General features: G+C 41.6%; 1 protein-coding gene across 2 annotated transcripts; it reads left to right on the top strand.

Annotated features, from left to right (window-relative positions):
• The first annotated feature begins 532 nt into the window (after positions 1-532).
• On the top strand, positions 533-25,094 carry TBC1D20 (TBC1 domain family member 20). 2 transcript variants are annotated; one of them, XM_037811982.1, is made up of 8 exons: positions 533-724; positions 6,610-6,795; positions 8,396-8,476; positions 19,810-19,996; positions 20,148-20,249; positions 21,241-21,382; positions 22,361-22,548; positions 22,816-25,094. In XM_037811982.1, exons 1-8 carry the CDS (start codon positions 655-657, stop codon positions 23,069-23,071), a joined length of 1,212 nt encoding a protein of 403 aa, XP_037667910.1. In that variant the 5' UTR covers positions 533-654; the 3' UTR covers positions 23,072-25,094. The 2 variants fall into 2 exon arrangements, with proteins under 2 accessions (XP_037667910.1, XP_037667911.1); XM_037811983.1 differs by lacking the exon at positions 8,396-8,476.
• The last annotated feature ends 1,685 nt before the right edge of the window (positions 25,095-26,779 follow it).

A 26,779-nucleotide genomic window follows, 5' to 3' on the forward strand; every position in this document is an offset into this window, starting at 1 on the left:
GCACAACTCGGGGGGCGGCGGGGGTGGGGTGGAGTAGGGGAACAACACTGTTCATAAAACCGTAAATTTGAATGGCGCCCCCTCGCGTTGTGCAGGTCAAGACCTGCAGCTGTATGCGACGTTCGTGCTAAATCTTGAAATCTTCAAGTATGATGAAGGAGTAGTTGTGGAGAAGTGAGGCAAATCGTACAATCCTTAGTAAGCAAAAAACAGTTCATAATTGTGGACCGCTTACTACATTTGGTAGCACTTTCCCAATAAACCTGTAAGTTCGGTACTATTATTATCAGCAGCACAATCATACAGATAAGAAAAGCAAAAGAAACGACAAAATATGGTCCCGAATACAAGTGCACCACGCCATACTATTGAGTTGGAACCAACTCTCCCTGCCGCGAACCCCGCGTCTCAACCCCTCAGCTTACAGAGCCTGCGCGAGTGCCCGGGCGAGAGCCGCAGCCCCAGCTTAGGGGAGAGTCACATGCCTGCGCGGGGGCGGGACCCGCGCGGGAACGCCTATGCGCCTGCGCATCGCGGGCTGACGGAGTCGACCCTGCCCGGGCCAAGGGGGTGCTGCGTTCCGCGGTCGCTGCCGCGTCTCCTCACGGCTGCGCTACCATCCGGGGCTCGGGCCCGAGCCCGGGCCCCCGGGGCATGGCCCTCCGGAGTGCGCAGGGCGACGGCCCCGCCTCCAGCCGCTGGGCCGGGGACGCGGAGAAGGCAGGTACGGAAGCCGGCGGGGCCGGGGCGCCCAGGAGCAACCTGCGAGGACGGCCTGAGGAGCGGGGCCGGCCTGAGGGGCCGGGGACAGCTGTCCAAGGAGCAGGCCCGGGATGGGAGTGGCATGGAAGGGGGGCACTGGCTGGAGGGTCCGAGGCAACCGAACGGAGACGCGCCCAGGGCTGCGGGCGGAGATCGGGATGGCTGGGGAGGAAAAAGCTGAAGGGCCCGGGTCAGGGCTGAAGCGGAAGAGGGTCTAAAATTGAGGGATCAGGCGGAGGCTGAGGCGGCTAGAGGAGGGGTGGTGGCAGAATCGCATGTCCACTGGGAAGGATGGGGCGGGGGCTCTTCTCCCTGGCTTCATGACTTTGGGGGAGGGGCAGAATCGGGTCTCCCTGAGATCTGAGGCCAGGCCTCACCCCCGGCCTGAAACTGGCCACGTCTGCAGACTCCTGGCGCCTCCACGGTCGCTAAAAGGCAGGTTTCATGTATCGGCTTCTTGATTTACACGATGTCCGTTTGCCACTTGAAAAAAAATTGTTAGAAAATTCACCCTCTTAAAGTATAAAATTCAGTGGTTCTGAATACAATCACAGTCATTGCCACTATCTAATTCCAGGACATTTTCATCACCCCAAAAAGAAAGCCTGAACCCATTGGCAGTCACTCCCATCCTCCAGTCCGCAGGCCCTGGCCACCACTAATCTACTTTCTGCTTCTATTGTGCGCTGCCTGTGTTAATGTTTACTTAAGTGTGTAAAAAGGGGTTCCTCCTTCTCTTTTAACTTAGTTTAATTATAAGCAGTGATTTCTATGAAATCGTGGTTTTGTTGTGCACTATGTTTCGGAATATGTTTTACATACAATAAGTATGTGACAAAAGTTTAAATGTTCACCCTGTATCAATGAAAATAATCTTTTGTCCCCTGGGAAGCAATAAGGTGGCCTTCCACTTTCCTGTCCTCACATGGGTCGTGTCCATAATAGAATCAACTACTATTCAACCTACATGTTTGATGAAACACTTGGTATCCCACATCTTGCTCTGAGCTCATTTTCTGTTGTTCCTTATTTCTCCCATTATGTTACTTGATGGAAGTGCAGCTGACTCCCCATATTCTTCTCTGGGCCCTTTGGCATTATAACCTTTTGCTGATGTTTTGTGACATCTGTCCTCATGGCATAATAGTCAGTGCTCAAGCAGTATGGGTCTTGTGACCTGTTGCAGCACAGCTGTGCCTAGGTTGCAAGACTAGGCACCCGAGTTCCCATGATTTGCTTTTCTGGATGAGTGGGAGGAGTTTAGAGATTAGTTGTTTTTTGTTTTGAATCATATTAGAGAAGTGTCAGCAAAGTTACTGATACTAGAAGCCCTACTTTGTAGAATTTATGATCAGATTGGTTTACTGTCTAGAATATTTTTGTCCATTGTTGTGGTAAAGCAGTTTTTCTTGATACGTGCTTATCTTTATGTATCAAATAGTTAATGAATCTATGCTAATTTGTTTTGTTGAAACTAATTAGGACCACCCAAAACAGAGACGACTATGTTGTATTTTGTTTTTAGTGGATACCTTACCCAGGGTGAGGGTAAGATTTTCTTTTCCCACTGTCTTTCTTTGGTACAAATATGAAGTTCAAGCATAAATTTTTAAGTTAATTTTCAGTGTCAGCAGCAGGAATTTTAGAGTGGGGTGGGATGTCTGTCTGGGAGGATCTCTTGCTCTCTTTGTCTGGCTCTTCTGTTGTTTTGAGTAAGGCTGGCATTGCTTAGTTTTGAGTTAAACTTCTGTCAGGTTTTTTTGATGTTCAAGTTTAAACCGAATAATCAGTATGGAGTTTTGTACTCTCACATAAGAGTCCATTATTGTGTACAGACCACTTACCTGATCTAAGACACTAATATTTATTTTGGTGATGTTTATTTACTAATACTTATTTTGGTGTTTAGTGGTCTCTTTAGTCACTGTCCTTTCCTTGTGCAGGGAACTATTAAGTTCCCAAGCCAGTTGCTCTTGGAGATACCTATTGCTCTGAGGAGGCAGAAGTCTTAAACTGAGTTCTGTAGCCAGAGTCAGGAGAGGTTTGAGGCAATAACTGGGCTTTGGCCATCTTTATCTTAACTGTTAAGAACTACTGCTTCATTGTTCCTTATTAAAATGATCATTTTAATAGAGAGCAGGCCAAGATAGTGCCTGTATCATTTCTTTTTTCTTTATTGAATGAATTACTTTCCAGGCTTCAGGAAATTTTATTTATAGAAGATTCTTATATTTTGCAGTCAGCTATGGGACAGTCATTTCATTCAGTCATTGTTATAATATCCAAGATCTCTACTATAAAGAAATTTGGAAGACATCAGCTTTGAAATGCACAATATACCTGTCTGATAAGTGGGGCAATAAAGAAATTGGAGAAGAAAGAATTCATATATACCACCTCCAGATGAAATTACATATATACCACCTTCAGATGAAATTACATATATACCACCTCCAGATGAAATGTGAGCTTTTATCCCAAGCCCAGATAGAGCAGTCTCAGTCCAGAAATACATCTCAACCCAAAATCCAGATAGAAGACTTATTTTAAAATAAAATAGATGATAAGCATTGATTTTAACCTTTTCTTGAGCATCCCAAGAATCACTCTGTGATTTTTCTCTTTCTGAGATGAGAGAATATGTAAATTAGTTGTTTATTTGACACTGCTAATCTTTTCTCCCTCATTGTATAGTCTAGCAGTTAAACTTATCACTCTGTAATTTATACCTCTCTAGCTCACCTGAGTTTTCTGTTTTCTCTTCCCTTTTTATGTTATGATGAGAACCTGCACAATAGATGCAATGAAATATTTTCAGGGTAGAATCGGTGGGTTAGTGACTTGTTGGAGTGTCTTCTCATCTGCCATTAACCTTTTTTTTTCTTTCTTACTTTTTTGTTAGAGAAATTGTAGGTTTACAGAAAAATCATGCATAAAATACAGAGTTACCATATACCACCGTATTGCTAACACCTTGCATTAGTATTGTACATTTGTTACAATTCATGGAATTCATAAAAGAACATTTTTATAATTTTCTTATTAACTATAGTCCATCATTTACAGTAGAGTTCACTGTGTTGTACTGCCACTAACATTAGTCACTGGACTGTGGGGTTGAGGAAGGTGGCATTTGGGCTTGAATGGACAGCAGCTAAAATCCACATCTGAGCAGCATCTTACTTTCTGGGAAGCACTGGTAGCTTTAGAAAGAGACCAGAGAGTCTTCAAACATATTTAGAGTTCTCCAGTGAGCATATTCTTAGCAGTAGTGTGGGGGAAATAATGTCATTTATCCAAAAGAACAAATAGCTCTGCTAAGTCGTTTATTCTATTCAGCACATATTTACTGAGTTCCACAGAGTGCCAAAAATAAGAAGATAGTAGTAAATCTTGAAATGCTGGATTAAAAATAAAAACAGAACAAAGTCTTAAGAGAAATCAGTATTGGAGCTGGGGTTTTGATTCAGAATTAGTTAACATTCTAGCAGATTATTGCCAAATGGAAATCCAGCTGATTGCAAACAGTGCTCTTTTTCCCCAAGACATAAGCAACAGGTTTTCTTTCCCCCAGATTCATTAAGACATTGCTGAGTAGCTTATTTACAAAGTGGGGGAAGTGATTATTATGTCTAAACAAATTGAGGAAAATTTTCCATACCCTTAAGAAATAGATTAACAAAATTTTTAAATATCAGCTTATATCAAGTAATATTATATACTATTATTATTTAAGTTAATTTATGATGTATAGAAAATGCAAGGTACTCTTTAAGTTTAAAAAAATGAATAAAAATATCCGGTAGATTTTTGTTGTTGTTGTTAGAAATTAGTTCAATTCTTGCTCTTATTTTGTCTCAGCCTATGTTGTAAAATAAAAAGTTTTCTCTGTCTTCTTAGTATCTGTGACTCCTCCTTGAAAGAGGACAACCTATTCTTCCTAAGGATGAGCATGAGGCCCAAAGTAAAATCCCTGTGTGGCTCCCCCCAGAGTACAGGAAAAAGCTCCTACTAACCTCATTTCCTGCTGTCCTTACGGCCTCAGCTCTCTCTCTTTACCTGATGTTCTACCCTGGCAGAATTTCTCAGTGTTTCCTGAACATGGCATTTCTTTAATGTGACCAGGTCTTTCCACATACTATTTCCATGGCTTGAAATACTCTCCCCCCAACATGTTTTTCCCATGTGGCAAAGTTGTCTTTAAGAAGGTGCTAGACCATGTGACCCTCTGATTGTGAAAACTTTGTGGCTTCCACTCCCTTTATACAGTGTATGGACAGATGAATAGAAAAATGAGTACAAAAAGTAAATGAATAATAGGGAGGGCTGGGGGTTATGGGATATTTTGGGTGTTCTTTTTTACTTTAGCTTTTATTCTTATTCTTTTTTGTGTGTGGTAATGAAAATGTTGAAAAATTGATTGTGGTAATGAATGCATAACTATATAATGGTACTGTGAATAATTGATTGTATACCGTGGATGATTGTATGTATGTGAATATATCTCAATAAAATGGAATTTAAAAAAAAAAAAACATGTATTTCCTCAAGAAAAGAAGACATGATAGTGAATCCTGTGATTGTAATATATGTTAGAATTGGTTCGAACGGAATCATGGCAGATGCTAATAACCTGGAACCTGATTATAAAAAAAAAAAAAGGTGCTAGAAAATATTCTCAGTGAAGTCTTTCCTGTTTGTCTCAGCAGTAGTCATTCTTTCCCCTGGACTTTCGTAATCTTTCATGATTCTGTTATATCTTATATAATTGTATCTCTCCCTACTGTGAGCTAGTAAAGGGCTGAGAGTGAGTCATATTCATCTTTAGATGCTCACTAAATGATGGACTTACGAATGGAAGGATGGACTGATGGACAGGTGGATGGATGGATGGAAGGATACACTTGAGCCAAGAACTTGAAGCACCTCATAAACATTTGACTAGTTAGGTGCTATGGTGACAGAGGGAGTTGGAACTTACTTCTTATGATTTCTAGGTGGAGTAACCATTTAATTTAGCATCAAAACTGGGACACTCTTTGAGAGTGTGTGGGGTAGGAGGGGTTTGCTATGAACAGTTATGCTGGGACTATATGTGTATACCAGGATTCTCTTGGACAAACCAGAACAGATGTTCACCCTACTAGGTTATCAGGGCAAACACAAGTCTAGCCAGTAAGACAGGTTTACCTAAGTGAAAAGTCACCAGTGTAAGTTATTTTCATGTCTGTACCTCCAAGTTGTATGTGACTCCTAACCTCTGTTTATATGGTTTATATTTCATAGCTAACTGGGGCTGCTGATGCTAAGTTTTATTTGTGTTAATGTTCAGCTTCATCATGGAAACAATTTGTAGACTGTTATATCAGAATAGAAGTAACATTGCTGAGGACAGCTGCTCAGTGGCCCTTCTAAAGCTTAACCTACCTTCCATTGTTATCTTCCACTTTACTTTAACTCTAACTAGGTGCCTTGCACTTAATATATCTACATAATTTTTTTAAATGAGTGTTTCCTGTCAAATGAAAGGGCCATATGTTTCCTGTTCCCAAGCTCTGCCCCGCCTCCCAGCCTCTCTAGTGCTCCCCTTCCTTTTTAGCTGCACCCTTGGGTAATGCCTTCTCAGACTAGCTTGACCCTCAGCAGACTCATTGAGCTCTTGGCATTTACCGTCTTGTGAGGTTTAGCAGACTGACTCTGAAATTAATAGTGCATCTGGCTCTGGGACTTGATGCAAGCAGGCGATCTCAGAGCTGTCTGTCTATACTTACCAAATAGATGGAGCCCTAAGCAGAGAATGTACATGTTAGATATGTGCCTAATGCCTTTTTTCCTTTTGTTTTGTAGAGTATAACACCAAAAGGAAAAAGAAAGTGGCAGAGATATACCAAGCTCTGAACAGTGATCCAGCTGACGTGGCTGCCCTTAGACGCATGGCTATCAGTGAAGGAGGGCTGCTGACTGATGAAATCAGGCGAAAAGTGTGGCCCAAGCTCCTCAACATCAACACCAGTGACTCACCTCCTATATCAGGTGACAGGGAGGAGGGTCTGGTGAGGGGAGCTTGTGCAGGAGATAGGGAAACAAGAATTCCAGCGTCTTGATTTTGATGCTTATTTCAAACCAAGAGTAGATGAGTAAATCTAAAGCATTTTAGGATATGCTTGGGCTTGCTCTAAAAATAAGGCCAAACTGATAAGTAGAGTTTATTCAAAAATGTAATGGGCTTTTATAAGGGACTAAATTATTGGCAGAGTAGGGCAGTTTATTAAAAATGCATATTCTAGTCTAGAGTCACTTGATCGGAGGTGGGTTATAGGAATCTGTATTTTAACAAGCACTCAGATGATTCTGATGCAGATTAGCTATATTTTGAGGAACACTGGCTAGGGGGATAGATAGTATCTCTAAGGCTCTTTAAAATAAAAACAAAAACAAAATGTTTTTATTGGGGAATACCAAGATCCTTTCCAATCCTAAAAGTCTGTAATTCTCTGAAGAGCTGTTACTTAACTAGTTTACAAGGCCCATGTAGTTGAAAGAAGTTCTTTGGAATATAGTGCAAGGTAATAATTATTATAATCCACTTTGTTGTTTGTTCATTCAACAAACATTGCATTCCTGCTATGTATGGCAAAATGTCAGGTGCCGGGGATCCTTTCATTCATCTGGCAAATATTAACTGAGTTCCTGTTGTATGCAAGGTGTGTGGAGATGATTAAAACAGGGCCTGTGCAGCATACGTGGTGTGAAGCTGAGTAAGTGTTGTTAAGTTGCTACTTGTTATTATCTTTGGAACCGCCTACCTCAGAGCTGTCAGTTTTTTGTTGTAAGGAAAAGGCATCGCCATATTCCCACTCTAAAGCCTGAAGTGATGTTCTTCTATCAGATTCCAAATTTCCCATGTCTTTTATAAGATGAATTCTGAGGCAGGTTTGGGGGGTTACTGCACAGGACTCCTCGGGTAGCTTTTGATTTGGGTTATAAGGGAAATGTGCACCTGTATATAATAGCTAGAGACTACCTCTTTATTTTCACACTGTATTGGGTTTATCAACTGAATACAAGTATAGCTTCTCTTTGCAGTGTCTCAGTTTTAGAATTTTAGGGTCCAGAGAGAAAGGTTCTTTATATGAGTTGATCTTAATACTCATTTCTGAACCAGTCAATACTCCATAGACTTTACAGATGTCAACTGTTGTCCATGGTCTGTGGTTTTCACATCCATGATCTTATTCAATCTTTACATTAACCTGACAGGCACATATAGACTAGAATGTCTCCATTTTACAAATGTGGACATTGAAATTCAGAGCAGTTCCCAGTGTTGCACAGTGGTAGCCTGCACCAGGCCCTGATCTCCTGACTTCTCTGTTGCTCTTTCTGCCTCACTGTATTGCCTCTTGGACAGCTGATGCACGCTGCTCTTACAGTCATCATGACTTGCTTGAAACAGCATGTGTTTGGAAATAAACTAGGGATTCCCCTCCAGATGTTGTCTCATGAGTCATGTCCTACTTAAGGAAAAAGCTGAGGTGTGTCCTCCAAGCTGTTGGTGTCGTTCCAGAATGCTTTGCTCCTGGTCTAGCTTTCCAGACGTTGCTGCAGTAACATATTCCTTTTCCTCCAATAGGGCAGAACCTACGGCAAATGAGCAAGGACTACCAACAAGTGTTGCTGGATGTCAGGCGGTCTTTACGGCGCTTTCCTCCCGGTGAGACGCTCTCCCTGTCTTGCCACTTTGAGAATGGGGGTTTCGTCCCTGTTGCACTCACTTGCTTGTGCTGGTGCTTGCCAACCCTGGGAGTCTCCAGTGGCTGTCCTGTCAGGTATGACCTGACATGCAGGACCCTGCCTCTTCAGGGTCATAATTTTTTTTGATTCACTCACTTTCAGATCCCCACTGTGAAAGCCTGAGCCAAAAATAATTTCTCTTAGTCTGAAGTTGTTAATAAGGGAAAAGTTATTTTTTTTCTTCAGAGCCATGGAAGGGACTTTGTGAGGATTGCTAGAGTCATCAGCAGATTGGTTTAGAAGTGAGCACTAACAAAAACTACTAATGCCTTCAATTCACTAGGTTTATAAATCTATGCAGGATATATGCATGTGCATATATTGGGTCCACTGGACTGAAAGTGAAGCCATTCTCTGCATGTTTATCAAGCCTGTTCCTGAATTTGCCTCTCTATTCTCAGGAAGAACGAGAAGAATGACCATTGTCTTCATTTTCACAATGAAGGAAATTAGGCAACAAACCAGTTTTTTGTGACCTATTTCTCTTCCTCTGGCAACTCCACCTTTAAGACCATGAAGAAGAGGGGAGACTTGCTAAAGGGAATGAGAGCCTCTAAACTCACTGCGTCACACTTCTGAAACCATGCTGTGGCTTGGATTTTGTTTGTTAAAGGGCTTTCCTGCTGTTAAAGGGCTTTCCTGCTCCCTTGAGATGTTCTTGGGATTCCTATGTGGCCAGTAGCCAGCCAGCTTTGTTTTTGTTGTTGTTCTTGTTGTTGTTTTAAGCAATTTTATTGAGATATCTTCATATACCAAACACTCCATCCGAAGTGTATAAGCAGTAGCTTTTTGAATAATCACAGAGTTGTGTATTCATCACCACAACAAATTTTAGTACATTTTCATTACTCCAAAAAGAAAAACTCCATACCCCTTAGCAGTCACCTCTCAATCTCTCTGTCCTTTCCAAGCCCTACATAACCACTAATCTAATTCTGTCGCTATACGTTTATTTGTATTTACATTTTATATAAATGTAATCATACAATATATAGTAGTTGCATAATGTTGTTGTTGTTGTTGTTGTTTTTTAAGTTAATTTATTTTTTTATTGAGATTGTTCAGATACTATACAACTATGCAAAGTTCCAAAGTGTACAATCAGTTGCCCATGGCACCACCATACAGCTGTGCATCCATCAACACAATTATTTTTTTTTCAATTTTTAGAACATTTTCACTACTCCAGAAAAGAAACAAAGACAAAAAAAAGGAAACTCACATCCTCGCATACCATAACCACGCCCCCCCCTCCATTATTGATTCATAGTTTTGGTATAGTACAGTTATTACTGTTGATGAAAGAATGTTAAAATACTGCTAACTGTAGTATATAGTTTGCAGTAGGTATATATTTTTTCCCTATGTGCCTCTCTATTATTAACCTCTAGTTATAGTGACATACATTTGTTCTAGTTTGTGAGAGAGATTTCTAATATTTGTGTAGTTAATCACGGACATTGTCCACCACAAGATTCACTGTTTTATACATTCCTATCTTTTAACCTCCAGCTTTCCTTCTGGTGACATGTGTGAATCTGAGCCTACCCTTTCCACCACCTTCACACACCTTTTAGCCCTGTTAGTTATTCTCATTACATGCTACCATCACTCCTGTCCATTTCCAAATATTTAAGTTCACCCTAGTTGAACATTCTGCTCATAATAAGCAACTGCTCTCCATTCTTTAGCCTCATTCTATATCCTAGTAACTTATATGTCATGTCTATGAGTTTACATATTATAATTATGTGTCTGTCTTATTTCACTCAATATAGTGCCCTCAAGATTTCTTCATCAACCCATTTCTTTTAAGATTGTTTTGTTCAAACACTCTACATTCCATCCTAAGTATACAATCGTTGGTTCCCCATGTAGTCACATATTTATGTATTGAGCACCATTGCCACTCTCTATATAAGGACATTTCTTCCAAAAAGACAGAGGAAGAGTCAAAGAAGGCAGAGAGGCAAAAGAAAAAGGCAAGAGAAAGAGAGAAAAACAAACAAACAGACAAACTTGATAGCTAGAAGGTGACAAAAGGAAAGATAGCATTAACCTAAAGTAGAATAAAGAGTAACATCACCAATGCCTGGAGTCGCGTACCCTTCCCCTATGTCCCCCCCCCCATATGCATTTAGCTTTGGTATATTACTTTTGTTACATTAAAGGAAGTATAATACAGTGTTTCTGTTAATTCTAGCCTTTAGTTTGCATTCATTGTATTTTCCCCCCAATCCCACCCTATTTTTAACACCTTACAATGTTGACATTCATTTGTTCTACCTCATGTAAAAACATATTTGTATCTTTTATTACAATCATTGAGTATCCTAGGTTTCCCTGAGTTACACAGTCCCAGTCTTTATCGTTCGTCTTTTGTTCTGGTGTCCCACATGATCCCAGCCTTCCTCTTTCAACCATATTCACAGTCATCTTTATTCAGTGTACTTACGTTGCTGTGCTACATCTTCCAAAATTGTTTTCCAAACCTCTCACTCCTGTCTTTTCCTTTCTGTCTACAGTGCTTCCTTTAGTGTTTCCTGTAGAGCAGGTTTCTTGTTCACGAACTCGGTCATTGTCTGTTTGTCAGAGAATATTTTAAGCTTTCCCTCATATCTGAAGGATAGTTTTGCCAGAAATAGGATTCTTGGTTGGTGGTTTTTCTCTTTCAGTATCTTAAATATATCACCCCACTTCCTTCTTACCTCCATGGTTTCTATTGAGAAATCCGCACAGTCTTATCAAGCTTCCTTTGTATGTGATAGATCGTTTCTCACTTGCTGCTTTCAGGATTCTCTCTTTATCTTTGACGTTTGATAATCTGATTATTAAGTGTCTTGGCGTAGGCCTATTTAGGTCTATTCTGTTTGGGGTACACTGCACTTCTTGGATCCGTAATTTTATGTCTTTCATAAGAGATGGGAAATTTTCATTGATTATTTCCTCTCTTATTGCTTCTGCCCCTTCTCCCTTGTCTTCTCCTTCTGGGACACCAATGACACATAAATTCTTGCTTTTCATTTTGTCTTTAAGTTCCCAGAGACGTTGCTCGTATTTTTCCATTCTTTTCTCTATCTGTTCTTTTGTGTGTAGGCTTTCAGGTGCCTTGTTCTCCAATTCCTGAGTGTTTTCTTCTGCCTCCTGAGATCTGCTGTTTTATGTTTCCAGTGTGTCTTTCATCTCTTGTGTTGTGCCTTTCATTTCCATAGATTCTGCCAGTTGGTTTTTTGAACTTTCAATTTCTACCTTATGTACGTCCTGTGTTTTCATTATATGGTTCATCTCTTTTGCCGTATTTTCCCTAAACTTTTTGAATTCAGTTATTATTAGTTGTTTCAATTCCTGCATCACAGTTGAAGTGCAAGCTTGTTCCCCTGACCAGGCCATAACCTCATTTTTCTTGGTGTAGGTTGTAGTTTTCTGTTGTCTAGGCATGGTTTCCTTGGTTACCCCAATCAGGCCTCCCCAGACCAGAATAGGCTAAGGTCCCAGAAAGAAGAAATATTCAGTATCTGGTTTCCCTGAGGGTGTGTCTTAGAAAATTGGTACACCCTCTGATGCCTCCGGTCACTGTGCTTTTCTGCCCAGCAGGTGGCGCCTGTCAGCCTATAATTCTTGACTGGTGTTAAGTTCTGAATGAAAGGCAGGTAGTAGAGCTGGGCCCCACCCCTTTCCTCTTACAGAAGATAGATGCCCTTGGGGGGGTCATTAGCATTTCAGTGGTCTCTCTCTGCCTGTGCCACACCCCTGTCTGGGTCACAGAACTGGGAACTGAAAATGGCTGAGGCTTTCTCCACTGAGTCGAAAAAGGAACAGAGCTAGTCCAAGGCAACCCTCTGGCTCTCCAAGGTCAGTCGTCACCCAAAGCCTCTGTCTACTTGTTGGGGATTCATACCTCATAGTGAGCAGTTCACACTCGCTAATTAAAACCCCAGTTGGGGCTCAGCTGAGCTATATTCACTTGCTGGGGGAAAGCTTCTCTCTGGCACCATGAGGCTTTGTAGCTCAGGCTGTGGGGGAAGGGTCTCCCGATTTGGATCCACAGTTTTTACTTACAGATTTTATGCTGTGATCTCAGGCATTCCTCCCAGTTCAGGTTGGTGTATGATGAGTGGACGGTCACATTTGTCCCCCTGCAGTTATTCCGGATTATTTACTAGTTGTTTCTGGTTTTTTTTAGTTGTTCCAGGGAGACTACTTAGCTTCTACTCCTCTCTATGCCGCCATCTTAGATCCTCCTCTCCAATGTTGATTTTTTAAAAATTACTGTTTTTTTTTTTTTAATTAGAGAAGTTGTTGGTTTACAGAAAAATCATGTAAAAAACACAACGTTCCCGTATACCCCGCTATTGTTGACATTTTTCCTTAGTGTTGTACCTTTGTTACAATTGATTGCAAGAATATTAAATTATTAGTTAACTATAGTCCATAGTTTACATTGGATGTATTTTTTCCCATATACCATCCTGTTATTAACCCATTATAATGGTGTCATACATTTATTATAATTTGTGAAAGAGCATTCTTATACTTGTACTATTAACCCCAGTTCATCATCCACAGCAGCGTTCATTGTGTTATGCAGTCCCAGGTTTTATCTTCTAACTTTCATTCTAGTAACATACACAATCCAAAACTCCCCCTTTCATCCACATTCACAAAACCTAATTCAGTGCTGTTAATTACACTCTCAGTAATGTGCTGCCATCACCACCATCCATTTCCAAACATTTACAATCAACCTAAATAGAAATTCTGCACAAATTAAGCTTCAGCTCCCCATTCTCTTCCCCCACTCTATCCCCAATAACCTATATTCTAGATTCTAACTCTATGAATTTGCTTATTATTATTAGTTCCTATTAGCGAGATCATACAGTATCCTTTTGTGCCTGGCTTAGTTCACTTAGCATAATATCCTCAAGTTTCATCCATGTTGTCACATGCATCAGGATTTCCATCGTACAGCTGAATACTATTCCTTTGTACATATATACCACATTTTGTTTATCCATTCATCAGTTAATGGACATTTGGGTTGCTTCCATCTTTTGGCAATTGTGTATAATGCCACTGTGAACAGCAGTGTGAAAATTTCTGTTCAAATTCCTGCTTACAGTTCTTCTGGGTATATACCTAATAGCAGGATTGCCAGATCATATGGCAATTCTATACTTCTTGAGGAACCACACTGTCTTCCATAGTGGCTGTACCAGTTTACATTCTCACCAGCAGTGAATGAGTGTTCTTGTTTCTCCAATCCTGTCCACTGCTTGTAGTTTTCTGTTTGTTTAATAGTGGCCATCCTAGTAGGTGTGAAATGGTACCTCGTTATGGTTATGATTTGCATTCCCCCAATACCTAGTGATGTTGAGCATCTTTTCGTGTGCTTTTTAGCCATTTTTATTTCTTCTTTGGAAAAATGTCTATTCAAGTCTTTTGCCCATTTTTTAATTGGGTTGTAGGATTTCTTTATATATTCTGTAAATTAAACCCTTACTGGATATGTGGTTTCCAAATATTTTATCCCACTGAGTAGGTTGCCTTTTCACTCTTTTGACAAAGTGCTTTGAACTGCAGAAGTTTTTAATTTAGAGAAGGTCCCGTTTGTCTATTTTTTCTTTCATTGATTGTGCTTTGGGTGTAAATTCTAAGATACCATTGCCTACCACAAGATCTTAAAGAGGTTTCCCTACAGTTTCTTCTAGGAGTTTTATGGTACTGGCTTTTATATTTAGGTCTTTGATCCACTATCCACTTTGAGTTAATTTTTGTATAAGTTGTGAGATCGGGGTCCTCATTCATTCTTTTGCATATGGATGTTCAGTTCTCCCAGCACCATTTGTTGAGGAGACTTTGTCCCAGTTGAGGGGACTTGACATCCTTGTCAAATAACAATTGGCCATAGATAATGAGGGTCTGTTTCTGAACTCTCAACTCGATTCCGGTGGTGAATATATCTTTATGCCAGTACCATGCTGTTTTGACTACTGTGGCTTTGTAATATGCTTTAAAGTTAGTTCAGGAAGAACTTCATTCTTTTTCAAGATATTTGGGGCCTCTTACTCTTCCAAATAAATTTGATAATTGGCTTTTCCATTTCAGCAAAGTAGGCTATTGGAATTTTTTTTCTTTAATGCAGTTTTATTGAGATATATTCACATACCATACAGTCCATCCACAGTATATAATCAGTGGCTCATAGTATCATCACATAATTGTGCATTCATCACCACAATCAATTTTAGAACATTTTGATTTCTCTAGGAAGCTAAAGAAAAGAATAAAAAGAAAACACTGAAAACATCCTGTACCCCTTATCCCCCCATCATTGATCCCTGGCATTGATCCCCAGCATTGATCCCTAGCTGCCAACTATAGTCCATAGTTTGCAGTAAGTGTATTTTTTCCCATATACCACTCTACTATTAACTTGTTGTTATAGTTTTCTATGTTCTAGTTAATGGAGGAGATTTTTTATATTCTTACTGTTAATCACAGTCATCTTCCACCACAAGATTAACTGAGTTATACATACCCATGTTTTAATCTCTGGCTTTCCTTCTGTTGACTTATATGACTCTAAATTTCCCCTATCAACCATACTCACACACAGTTCAACACTGTTAATTATACTCACAATAATGTGCTACCATCATCTCTATCCATTTCCATTCATTTAAATTCAGCCTAGTTAAAAATTGCGCACAGATTAAGCAACTGCTCCCCATTCTGTGGCCTCATTCTATCTCCTGGTAACCTATGCTCTGGATTCTATGTCCATGAGTTTACATAATATACTTAGTTTGTATTAGTGAGATCAGAATTTGTCCTTTTGTGTCTGACTTATTTTATGCAACGTGATGTCCTCAGGGTTCATCCGTGTTGTTGCTTGCTTCAGAACTTCATCCCTTCTCACTGCTGAATAATATTCCATTGTATGTATGTACCACATCCATTCATCAGTTGATGGACAGTTGGATTTTTTCCATCTCTTGGTAATTATGAATAATGCCTCTATGCACATTGGTGGGCAAATGTCAGTTTGCATTCCTGTTTTCAGTTCTGGATATATACTGAGTAGGGGATTACCAGATCGTAGTACAACTACATCCTTAGCTTTCTGAGGAACCACCAAACTGTCTTCACACCAGCAATGAGGTTATTGGAATTTTGATTGGTATTGCATTGAATTGATAAATCAGTTTTGGTAGAATTGACATCTTAACAATATTTAGTCTTCCAATCAATGAACATGGGAATATCCTTCCATTTATGTAGGTCTTTGATTTCTTTTAGCAGTGTTTTCTAGTTTTCTGTGTCCAAGTCCTTTACATCCTTGGTTAAACTTATTCCTAGATATTTGATTCTTTTAGTTGCTATTGTAAATGGAATTTTTTTTTCTTGATTTCCTCCTCAGATTGCCCATTACTAGTATATAGAAACATTAGTGATTTTTGCATATTGATCTTGTGTCCTGACACTTTGCCAAACTTGTTTATTAGTTCTGGTAGCTTTGATGTAGGTTTTTTCTTTCAGTTTTGCCAGTGTTTGCCTCATACATTTTGGGGTACCATGGTCAGGTACATAAATATTTATGATTGTTATTTCTTCTTGGTGGATTTCCCCTTTTATTAATATATAGTATCCTTCTTTGTCTCTTATAACAGTTTTGCATTTAAAGTCTATTTTGTCCACTATTGGTATAGCTACCCCAGCTCTTTTTTGGTTACTGTTTGCATGGAATATCTTTTTCTAGCCATTCACTTTCAACCTATTTGAGTCGTTGGGTCTAAGGTGAGTCTCTTGTGGACAGCATATAGTTGGATCATAACTTTTTTATCCATTCTGGGGATCTGTATCTTTTGACTGGGAAGTTTAATCCATTATCATTCGATGTTACTACTTGAATGTATTTTACTTTTACAAAGTAAAGGCAGTACTTACTTCAACCATTTTATTCTTTGGTTTTTATATGTCATTGTTTCAGTTTGCTAAAGCTGCTGGAATTCAATAATGGGTTGGCTTTTTCAATGGGGATTTACTGGTTTACAAATTTACAGTTCTAAGGCCATGAAAGTGTCCAAATCAAGGCATCAAGAAGAAGATACCTTTTGTGAGGAAAGGCTGCTGGCATCTGGGGTTCCTTTGTCACATGGGAAGGCACATGGCGACATCTGCTGGTCCTTCTCTCCTGGGCCCCGTTTTCAAAATGGCTGTCTCAGTTTCTCTGTGTCCTTCTTGCTTTTCCCTGGGCATTCTCTTTCTAAACTCTCTGTCTCCATGAGCTGTCTTAAAGGACTCCAGTAAAGGATTCAGATCCACCTTGAATTGGGTGGGTCACATCTCCATGGAAACAACCTAATCAGAAGATCCCACCCACAACAGGTCTGCACCCTCAAGAATGGATTAAAAGAACATGGCATTTTATGGGGTACATAACCATTTCAAACCAGCATAGTCATATCTTTCTTATTGTCTCACTTGTTACCCTTACTGATAAGCCTCTCTATCCTGTCTTTTCCTTTCAGCCTAGAGAATACCCTTTAGTATTTCTTGTCAGGCAGATCTCTTGTTGACGAGCTCTCTCAGTTTCTATTTATCTGTGAATATTTTAAACTCTCCTCATTTTTGAAGGACAGTTTTGCTGGAAAAAGAATTCTTGGCTAGCAGTTTTTCTCTTTCAGTACCTTAAATATATCATACCACTGCCTTCATGCCCCCATGGTTTCTCATGAGAAATCAGCACTTAGTCTTACTGTGGTTCCTTTGTATGTGATGAATCGATCCTCTCTTGCTGCTTTCAGGATTCTGTCTTTATCGTCAGCATTTGACATTCTGATTAGTATGTCTCGGAGCAGGTCTATTAGGATTTATTATGCTTGAATTACTTTGCGCTTCTTAAGACATGTATATGTATGTCTTTCATAAGAGTTGGGAAATTTGGGGCCTTTATTTCCTCATATTCCCTCTGCCCCTTTTCCCTTCTTCTGGGATACCCATGACACATATGTTTGCATGCTTCAAGCTGTCATGGAAATCTCTGAGACCCTGCTCAATTTTTTCACTCTTTTCTCTGTCCTTTTGTCTGTGAGATTTCAATCATCCTGTCTTCTAGTTTGCTGATTTCTTTCTTCTGTCTCTTCTATTCTGTCTCTTCTATTCTGCCTTTCCTACCCATAATTTCTGTTATGTTTCTTTTCATACTTTCAGATTCTTCTTAATATCCTTGTTTACTCTAGCCATATTTTCCTTCATCTCCGTGAGTTGATTTAGGAGATTTGTTTGAACGTCTTCTTGATTAGTTGTTCCAAATCCTGTGTCTCCTCCAAAGTTTTAATTTGTTCCTTTGACTGGGCCATATCTTTCTGTTTCTTAATATGACTTGTAATTTTTTGTTGATGCCTAGGCATCTGATTATCTTGATGAGTTTACTCTGAAGGTCAGTTTCTCTCTCTTGCCTGTCATTTTATTGTTGATTGGCTTTGTGTTAAGGCTCTTCTGTGACACTTGATTCAACTTATTCAAGACCTTTAGAATTGCCCGTGTTTAACCAATCAGATTTTTTCACTCTTCTTCATCTGACTCTTGCCCAGGAAATACAGTACAGTTTTTAAGATTGCACTATTTTTGCAATTATTTCACCCCCAGGAGAAAACTTCCTTTCCTCTCTCTCTGGGATCTTGATCTGTTGTTTGTTTGTTTTTTTGTTTTTTGCCTCTATAGCTGTTTTTACACTCCTTTCATTGCTTCTAGCTGCTTTTGCCTGGAGGGCAAATTCTGGGAGGACAGTCACCCCGGAGAGGACTTTCCCAAGTCAGTATTTCCCAGCCAAAGCAGGGCCAAGGACCCACAAGGGAGCACAGACCAGCTGCAAAGAGTCCTGGGGAGAGGGTCAGGAAAGATGCCAAAAGCCTTTTTTCATGATTCCCCAGAGCTGCGCTTTCTGGGTCTGCCTAGCACCCTTCAGCAAGCTGTCCTCATAGCCCTAAGGAGGCACTGTGTCTTTAAACCTCCAGGGCCTCCACCCCTTTTGGAGCTGGGATTGAAACAATGGCTGCAGCCATCCCTGTTTGGGGTGGGCCGAAACAGCAGCTCAGAACCAGGACCCAGCAATCTGAATTCACCAATCAAAAGCCGTGATCAGTGCTCAGCCATGCACATACCACACACACACACACACACACACACACACACACACACACACACACACACACACACACACACACACACACACACACACACACACACACTCATTCTTGGGGAGGAAGACTTCCACGTCTCTGTCTGTCTGCAGCAGCCAGCCAGGGACTAGACCCTGGGGTGGCCCACCTCGAGAGTGGGGGACGGGCACCGGCAGCCGCCACAGAGTGAGCTATACAGTTTCTCAGCTTCTTCCTCCTGCTGTTCCCTGGATGCTGCACAGTGCTCCCCTTGCCTCTGGAGTTTCAGAAAGGTTGTTTCAGACAGTTCCTCCCTGCCCTCTAGCTGTTTCGGAGGTGGCATGAGTCCTAGAGCTCCCTACTCCACCATCTTCCCCAGAAGTTCACCCCCAGCTTGGTTTTGATAAAAGCATATGCCTGTGTTTAGTCCCTTTTTCTATCCTGCTGTTTTGGTGAGACAACACTGGACACAGATGCCTTCCATTTTTCTCCATAGTTAACCTGCTCTCCCTCTGAACCCTTTATTCCTATTCCATTTTTGTAATGTCATTCTGTGATATTCTTTTTGTAGGCTGAACTTTCCATGTCGTTTCATATTGCTTTTTTATTCATGTTCTCCTGGACTTATTTGACCACTCTTCTACTGAAAATTCAAACAAGGTTTTTATTGTGTGTGGCTTTTTTTAATTTGATTTTATTGAGATATATTCACATACCATACAGTCATCCAAAGTGTACAACCGTTTGTTCACAGTACCATCATATAGTTGTGCATTCATTACCCCTATCTATTTTTCAAACAGGGTTTTAATTTTCTCTCACTACTTTACTACATTTTTCTCGCTACTTTATTATTTTCATTACTTTTCCTATCCATAGTACTTGGTTTATTCCATTTTCTTTTTTATCTTTTATCTTTTTCATTATGCCTTTCTGAAAGAGATTGGGGTAAATGTAGGCAAGAAATGAGCTTTGTTCATTATCTTTTATTGGATACTTTCTCTGAAAATCCATTGCGGGGTTTCTTCCTAACCTAGATATTAGGCTGCTTGCCATGTTCAAGTGTGTTGTTTCTTCTCCCCCCCAGGCATGCCGGCTGAACAAAGAGAAGGGCTCCAGGAAGAGCTGATTGACATCATCCTCCTCATCTTGGAACGCAACCCTCAGCTGCATTACTACCAAGGCTACCATGACATCGTGGTCACATTTCTCCTGGTGGTAGGAGAGAAGCTGGCAGCGTCCCTGGTAGAAAAATTGTCTACCCACCACCTCAGGTACCATTGCAGAGGAACATAAGAGATTGGGGATAGCTCCTCAGCCCATTTCCTAGTCAGTTTTTTCAGTGGTCTGAATCCCTTTCCACCCCTCACCCCTGGTCTAATTTGTTTTTGGTCTGACCAAGCTCTTTAAATTGCTTCCCTCCAGGGATTTCATGGATCCAACAATGGACAACACCAAGCATATATTAAACTATCTGATGCCCATCATTGACCAGGTGAATCCAGAACTTCATGACTTCATGCAGAGGTATATATGTATCTCCATTTATGTGTACACATGCACGCATGCACATGCCCATGCACGCACGCACATGCCCATACACACACACAGACACCTTAAGCTCTTTCCCAGCCCTTGTTCCTTCCCTTCTTCCACAAATCTAGCTCAATATTGTCATCATCTTATGCTGATTAGTGTTAAGTTCTTCTGAGTTGTCCTTTTCATTTACCAGCTCTCTGAATAATTCAGCTCTGTATAAAATCTTTGAGTACTTTTTGGGTGCTCTATCTTTTGGGGATACGAGAGACAACACAGCCATGACCTTGAGGAGTTTACATCTAATGGGGAGAGGTGGATAAGGTAAGTATGCCAAGGTAGACTTGGAGGTTATTTCCACAAGAGAGATATAAATCCCTATGGAATCCAGAGAATTGAAAGACAAGGACATCTGTGGGTTGTTGTATTCCCCAAGTACCAAGAAGAAGAAACTATTTTTTTGCAATCTCGTATTTTTTTTTCACCTCCTCTGTTTAGTTGGAGATGTGTTGCTGGCCAGTGCTTCAGGTTGTTTTTTGTTGTTGTTTTTAGATCATGGCTGTGTCTAAAAGTGTTTCAGTGGTCTCATGTTAGCTAAAGAGGTATTGCAGTTGTGTTCTCATACCTGCAAAAATGTGCCTGTGCCCCTAAAAAGGATATGACCTTCTCAGAAGGAAAATCATGGTGCAGTTCTCTGAAGGTAACTACTTCCTTTTCCTGTAATTGACCTTTGTTGGCTGTTCAGAGGACACACAGTGAGAAAAGGCAACCAGGACCCCATTGTGGCATCAGTCATAATGGTGGGTACATTTTAAAGACATTACAACTTTGGGGGAAAGATGCTGAAATTTGTGGCCAAAATTTTTAGAAAGCATATTTCCAAATGCTTCCTCCTCTCCAGCACTGAGGACAAAGAAGGCCCAGAGAGAAGGAAGAGATGACCCCGCAGGGGACCTAATGTCTGGATTTCCTTTGCTCCTAGTGCTGAAGTGGGGACCATCTTTGCTCTCAGCTGGCTTATCACCTGGTTTGGGCATGTCCTGTCCGACTTCCGGCATGTCGTGCGGTTATATGACTTCTTCCTGGCCTGCCACCCGCTGATGCCCATTTACTTTGCAGCTGTGGTAGGTACAGGCCATGAGCCAGCAGCTAAGTTCACCATCACCCATTCTAGCTTAGGTCATTTTCCTTGAAGGGAAACTTGGAGATTATGGAAAGATACGAAAGTACAGGATCCGAGGGTCTGGGCAGCATTTCCCAGGCTGGTGACCCCGGATACCATTTTGTAAAATGTTAATGGGGATGTCATGAAAAGGAAAGTTCTGTGTATACATAAGTTTGGGAAATGCTGGTTAAACAAAGCTAAATGGATTTCTTTACTGCATGATTCTTCTGTACCTTTAAAATGCTAATGTGCATTGTGAATTATCAGTGTTCCTTTTGAAATTTCCTGGAACTGTGTTGTGCTGTTGAAAATAACTAGGAAAACAGTAGTACCAACTACCAACTGCAGGCTTAAGACAAGAAATCTGGTATTCAGATAGAAAATTGAGATGGCTTGTGGTGGAGGGTAGGGATTCCATTTATTAGAAGAGCCTGAATTGCAGAGGGTTGGGGAGGCCTCAGGGGAACACTTGGCCCCTTCAGCTGCTGTGAATTTGTGGCCCAGTGGTCAGAAGGAAGATCTTTAAAGGGAGCAAGAATTATTCTTTCCATTGTTTTGAACCATTTCTTCTGTGTTAGAACTCCAGGACATTCAGTAATCCCTCTCCTTTTCCTCCTTCTAAAAGAATCTACTTCACTTCTTTCAAAATTTTGAGGGAAATTTGAGCAGAGAAGTGTGCCTGGAATGACATAGATTTTAATTCAGTCAGCCTTTCCCACTATAGGGTGGAAGTTTGCCTCTAAAGGAAGGCTGGCCCAGTAGGAGAAGTACTCAGAATATGTACATTATTATTCCCTAGATAGATACAAGAGTTTGCTGAAAATTTGGGGTAAGCCCTGTCTGTGACCACTTTAAATTCCCCTCTAAGAAGAATGAAATGTGTGTAGCCAAGGCCTGTATGTTCTGGGCTTCTGACACAAGGCCTTACTCTCCGCAGATTGTGTTGTATCGTGAGCAGGAAGTCCTGGACTGTGACTGTGACATGGCATCAGTCCACCATCTGTTGTCCCAGATCCCTCAGGACCTGCCCTATGAGACTCTGATCAGTAGAGCAGGGGACCTCTTTGTTCAGTTTCCCCCATCTGAACTTGCTCGGGCGGCAGCTGCCCAGCAGCAAGCCGAGAGGTGAGTGAAGCTGAGGCACTGACTGAGCGGGAACATTTGTGAATGAGCAGAAGTAATAGAAGATTTGGGCCTGGAAGTGGTCGATGTGGGGGCCAGTTTCCAGAGATCTAAGCTTATGCCAGCAGAATCCCCAATTTAGACTTCTTGGGTTTTTATCAAGAATGGCTTTCTGAGCGATAGGTGGCTCTTCCCTTATCGTGTTTAGTCCAGTTTTTCTCTCCTCCTTCTTTTATACCATTTCTGTCTTTCTATTTCCCTCCCTTACAGAACAGCAGCTTCTACCTTCAAAGACTTTGAGCTGGCATCAGCCCAGCAGAGGCCTGATATGGTGCTGCGGCAGCGGTTTCGGGGACTTCTGCGGCCTGAGGATCGAACAAAAGATGTCCTGACCAAACCAAGGACCAACCGCTTTGTGAAACTGGCTGTGATGGGGCTGACAGTGGCACTTGGAGCGGCCGCTTTGGCTGTGGTGAAAAGTGCCCTGGAGTGGGCCCCTAAGTTTCAGTTGCAGCTGTTTCCTTAAAAACCAGAGAAGTCCCTATTATGTTACATTAAGATCTCACCCTTCCATGGAAGGATTAGGAGGGGGTGGAATTTCCTTTATTAAAAGGGTTTCTGTCGTGGGTTTTCTATTCCTGCCACCCTTCCCTGCCTGCCTGTCCATGGTTTGCCTTTGCTTCAGAGGCCGATAGCCAAGCCCCTGACACTGAGAGCATTTGGAGGCCTGGAACTACAACTTTTTCCCTCTCGCAGTGGATGAATTGGCTCTTTGCTGCCTCCCCTTACGTTGGAGGAAGTGGGTTTCTATAGTTCCCAGCTGCCTGTGGAATAAGCTGGGCCTGGGCTACCCTGGTTACCGGGGAGCCTCCTGGCTGCCCAGGAGTAAGTAACCTGGACCACTGAATGCCCTCCTTGCAGTTTCTGTGTTCTCTCTGCTTCACACGGACAAAAAAGGAGGAGCTGCTGCAATGGAAGTCAGACCTTGGAAGAAAAGCAGGAAGACAAAGGAATCTAGCCTAAGAACAAGATTGGCTCCTCTCAGAGCAGCTCCATTTACTGGTCACAAATCAGAGACAGATGTGACTAGGTTATTAGTAAAACCCTACTTTTAGTCTAGAAATTACTTGAGCATTTTCAGTCAAGCAGGAATGAAAGGCAATTTTTAGGGCTCAGGCCCAGTCTGGTTTTACCTGCCCTTTTTGTTTTTTTGTAACCTCCTTATTCATTTCCACAAACGACGTGATATTACTTCTTATAAAGATATTTTTATTACTATTTTTAGAATTATATTAACACAAAACATGTAAAGTACCCTCACTTTCAAAATAATAGTTCCTTCATGGAAAAATAGTTCTCGTTAGGAGGATGAGCTTCTAAGACTCTTAAGGTTTACTTTCTTCTCAATTATTTAACATTTCACTTTAGTCAGATTTGGTATTTGTAAACTTCCAAAGTTCCCACTTACCCATTGACCTTCCTTTCTCTTTTCTTCAAATCACCCTTTTACTCTGAAATAGGCACCCACTCACTACCTTGGCATTGTTTTTTGGGTTTGATTTATCCCTCAACCACTGGTCTCTCCTGCCTGGTTAGAAATGTCATTGGAAACTTGCCCAGAAAGGGACAAACTACAGCCGAAAGAGCTTGGTGGTACCTGAAACAGCTAGGTGCCCCACCCGTAAGGTCCCCCAGGAGCTCTCCAGGCCTTAGGGAGCGAAGTGGATCACTCTGTCCTGTGGGACAGCTTTTCCTATAAGCAAAACTAGGTTTGTTTGAGATCAACTCTGGCTTTAAAAAAAAAAAAAAAGTGCCTTTTGCTGTTTTAAAGAAGTGGGGTGTATGGTATGAAGCGGCCATGTACTTATTTTCCTGGTCTCTCCTGGGCACTGTTGTCTCTTGGCAGGTGTTTTCTTAACAGCGTGCCAGAAGCACTCCACCTCACCATCCTTCCCTCAGTACTCTCACCTGTACCCACGTCCACCCCATGCAGTGTTGAGGGCATTTAGCATGCCAGGCAGCAGCTGAGCCAGAGCTGTCAAGAGAAGCGGCTACACCGAGTTACACTAAGCACTTTAAAACCAGAACAAGCGCAAAGTGAAGGGTCCCTGTGGATAGCAGGAGCCCCACCTTGGTGAGTGTTATGTAGACAGGTGAACCTAGAAAGTGGCGGGTTATGAGGACAAAGGAAGTTGTTCCGGGATCCGGAGGAGATGATGTGGCAGATACCCCTTGTCATTTTTACAAACGGGCAGCAGTATATGCCCCTCCTGCCACAGGCACTCGGGCCTGTTTCAGTACTGAAAGAACCCACATGGGATGGGAAAGGAGGTTCATGTCATCAGGCTCCCAAGACCACAGCTTTTCAGATCCCATGAAGCAAGTGGCGTTTGTTTCCCTTGTGGCCTAACAACGTGAAGACAGTTTTGCTGCCATTGAGAAGAAAGCGTTATCTTTTTACTTTCAGGTGGTTTACTTATTCTGTAAAGAATATGTGTAAATATTTGTACAGAGATCTGTATGAAATAAACAGCCGTATGTGGTTACCAGCCACCTCTCCTGTCATTCTTCCCTTGTCCATCACTTGTTGAGAGTGCACTCCGACTGGTTGTAGACACTGGCCTTGATGCTGCCACACGCTCCAGCCCAGGCCCCATCAGTTTCTGCTGTGGTCTGTGCACTCGTGGTTGGCCTTGACTTACCAGGAAACCTTGGACAACACCCTCAGTGCTGTTCTTTCTCTTTCACCTGCAGGAAGTGTGACATACACTCCAGCTGCTGCCTGGGGGCTCGGGTCAGGTGAGCAGCACAAGGGGTTTGGGACTGGTTGATTCAGCCCTGGGGATGATTCTGTCAAGGAGGCAAGAATACAGGTCTGGGATGTTGATGCGTGTTTCTCTGGCCAGAGGATATATGGGAAAGTGGCCAAGGCTGAGCTGGCGTCACTTGGCTCCTTGACCATACCCCACCACCATGGCTGGCTGCCATGCTGCCCTTTTAATTGGACAGTTGTAGAGGACACTGGGCTGGCCAGGACACCTCACCCTGAACCTGGGAGCTTGGCACCAGAGAGTTGAATTTGTGGAGCAATTTGTTTTGCTCCAAATTCAAAGATTCAGGAACAATTTCATAGGTGCTCATATTAGAATATAAAGAATGAGGAAGATTTTAATAATTAGAGAACTGAGGGAAAAACAGCGAATGTAAAGACAATAAGAAGTGGGGGCTTTGGGGACAGCAAAGTGCAGGGACTGGAGTTTGAGGTCTGTAGAAAGAGGTAGTAGTGATATCAGTGGAAGGGTCTTTGGGGCCAGGCTAGGAAGGGGTGTGAGCATAGAGTCAAGGAGGTGAGACTCCTCTGTAGGTGGTTTGAGAGGTGAGGATGGGGCGTAACCAAGTCCAAGGTCAGCAAGAGAACTGTTGGCCTGACCGTTCTGAGACAGAACAAAGTCAGTTCCTGGCTGTGTAAGCTTGGGCATATTACTCCCTCTGAGACTTGTTTCCCATATGATAAAATGTCGGGGCCATCACACATGGAGGGTCTGATGAAATGATGAAGTCGTGCAAGGGTTTTTTTTTGTTTGTTTTTGTTTTTTTATTAAATTCAGTTTTATTGAAATACATTCACACACCATACAATCATCCATGGTATACAATCCACTGTCCACAGTATGATAACATTGTTATGCGTTCATCACCACAATCTGTCTCTGAACATTTTCCTTACATCAGAAAGAACCAGAACAAGAATAAAAAATAAAAGTGAAAAAAGAACACCCAAATCATCCCCCCATCCCACCCCATTTGTCCTTTAGTTTTTATCCCCATTCCTCCACTCATCCATACACTAGATAAAGGGGGTGTGATCCACAAGGTCTTCACAATCACACTGTCACCCCTTGTAATCTACATTATTATATAATTGTCTTCAGGAGTCCAGACTGCTGGGTTGGAGTTTGGTAGTTTCAGGTATTTACTTCTAGCTATTCCAATACATTAAAGCCTAAGAGATGTTATCTATATAGTGCATAAGAATGTCCACCAGAGTGACCTCTCGACTCCATTTGGAATCTCTCAGCCACTGAAACCATTTCGTCTCATTTTGCATCCCCATTTTGGTCAAGAAGATACTCTCAGTCCCACGATGCCGGGTCCACATTCATCCCCGGGAGTCATACTCTGCGTTGCCAGGGAGATTTACACCCCTGGGAGTCGGGTCCCACGTAGGGGGGAG

The sequence above is a fragment of the Choloepus didactylus genome, chromosome 19, assembly GCF_015220235.1.
Source record: "Choloepus didactylus isolate mChoDid1 chromosome 19, mChoDid1.pri, whole genome shotgun sequence".
NCBI classification, from domain to species: domain Eukaryota; kingdom Metazoa; phylum Chordata; class Mammalia; order Pilosa; family Megalonychidae; genus Choloepus; species Choloepus didactylus.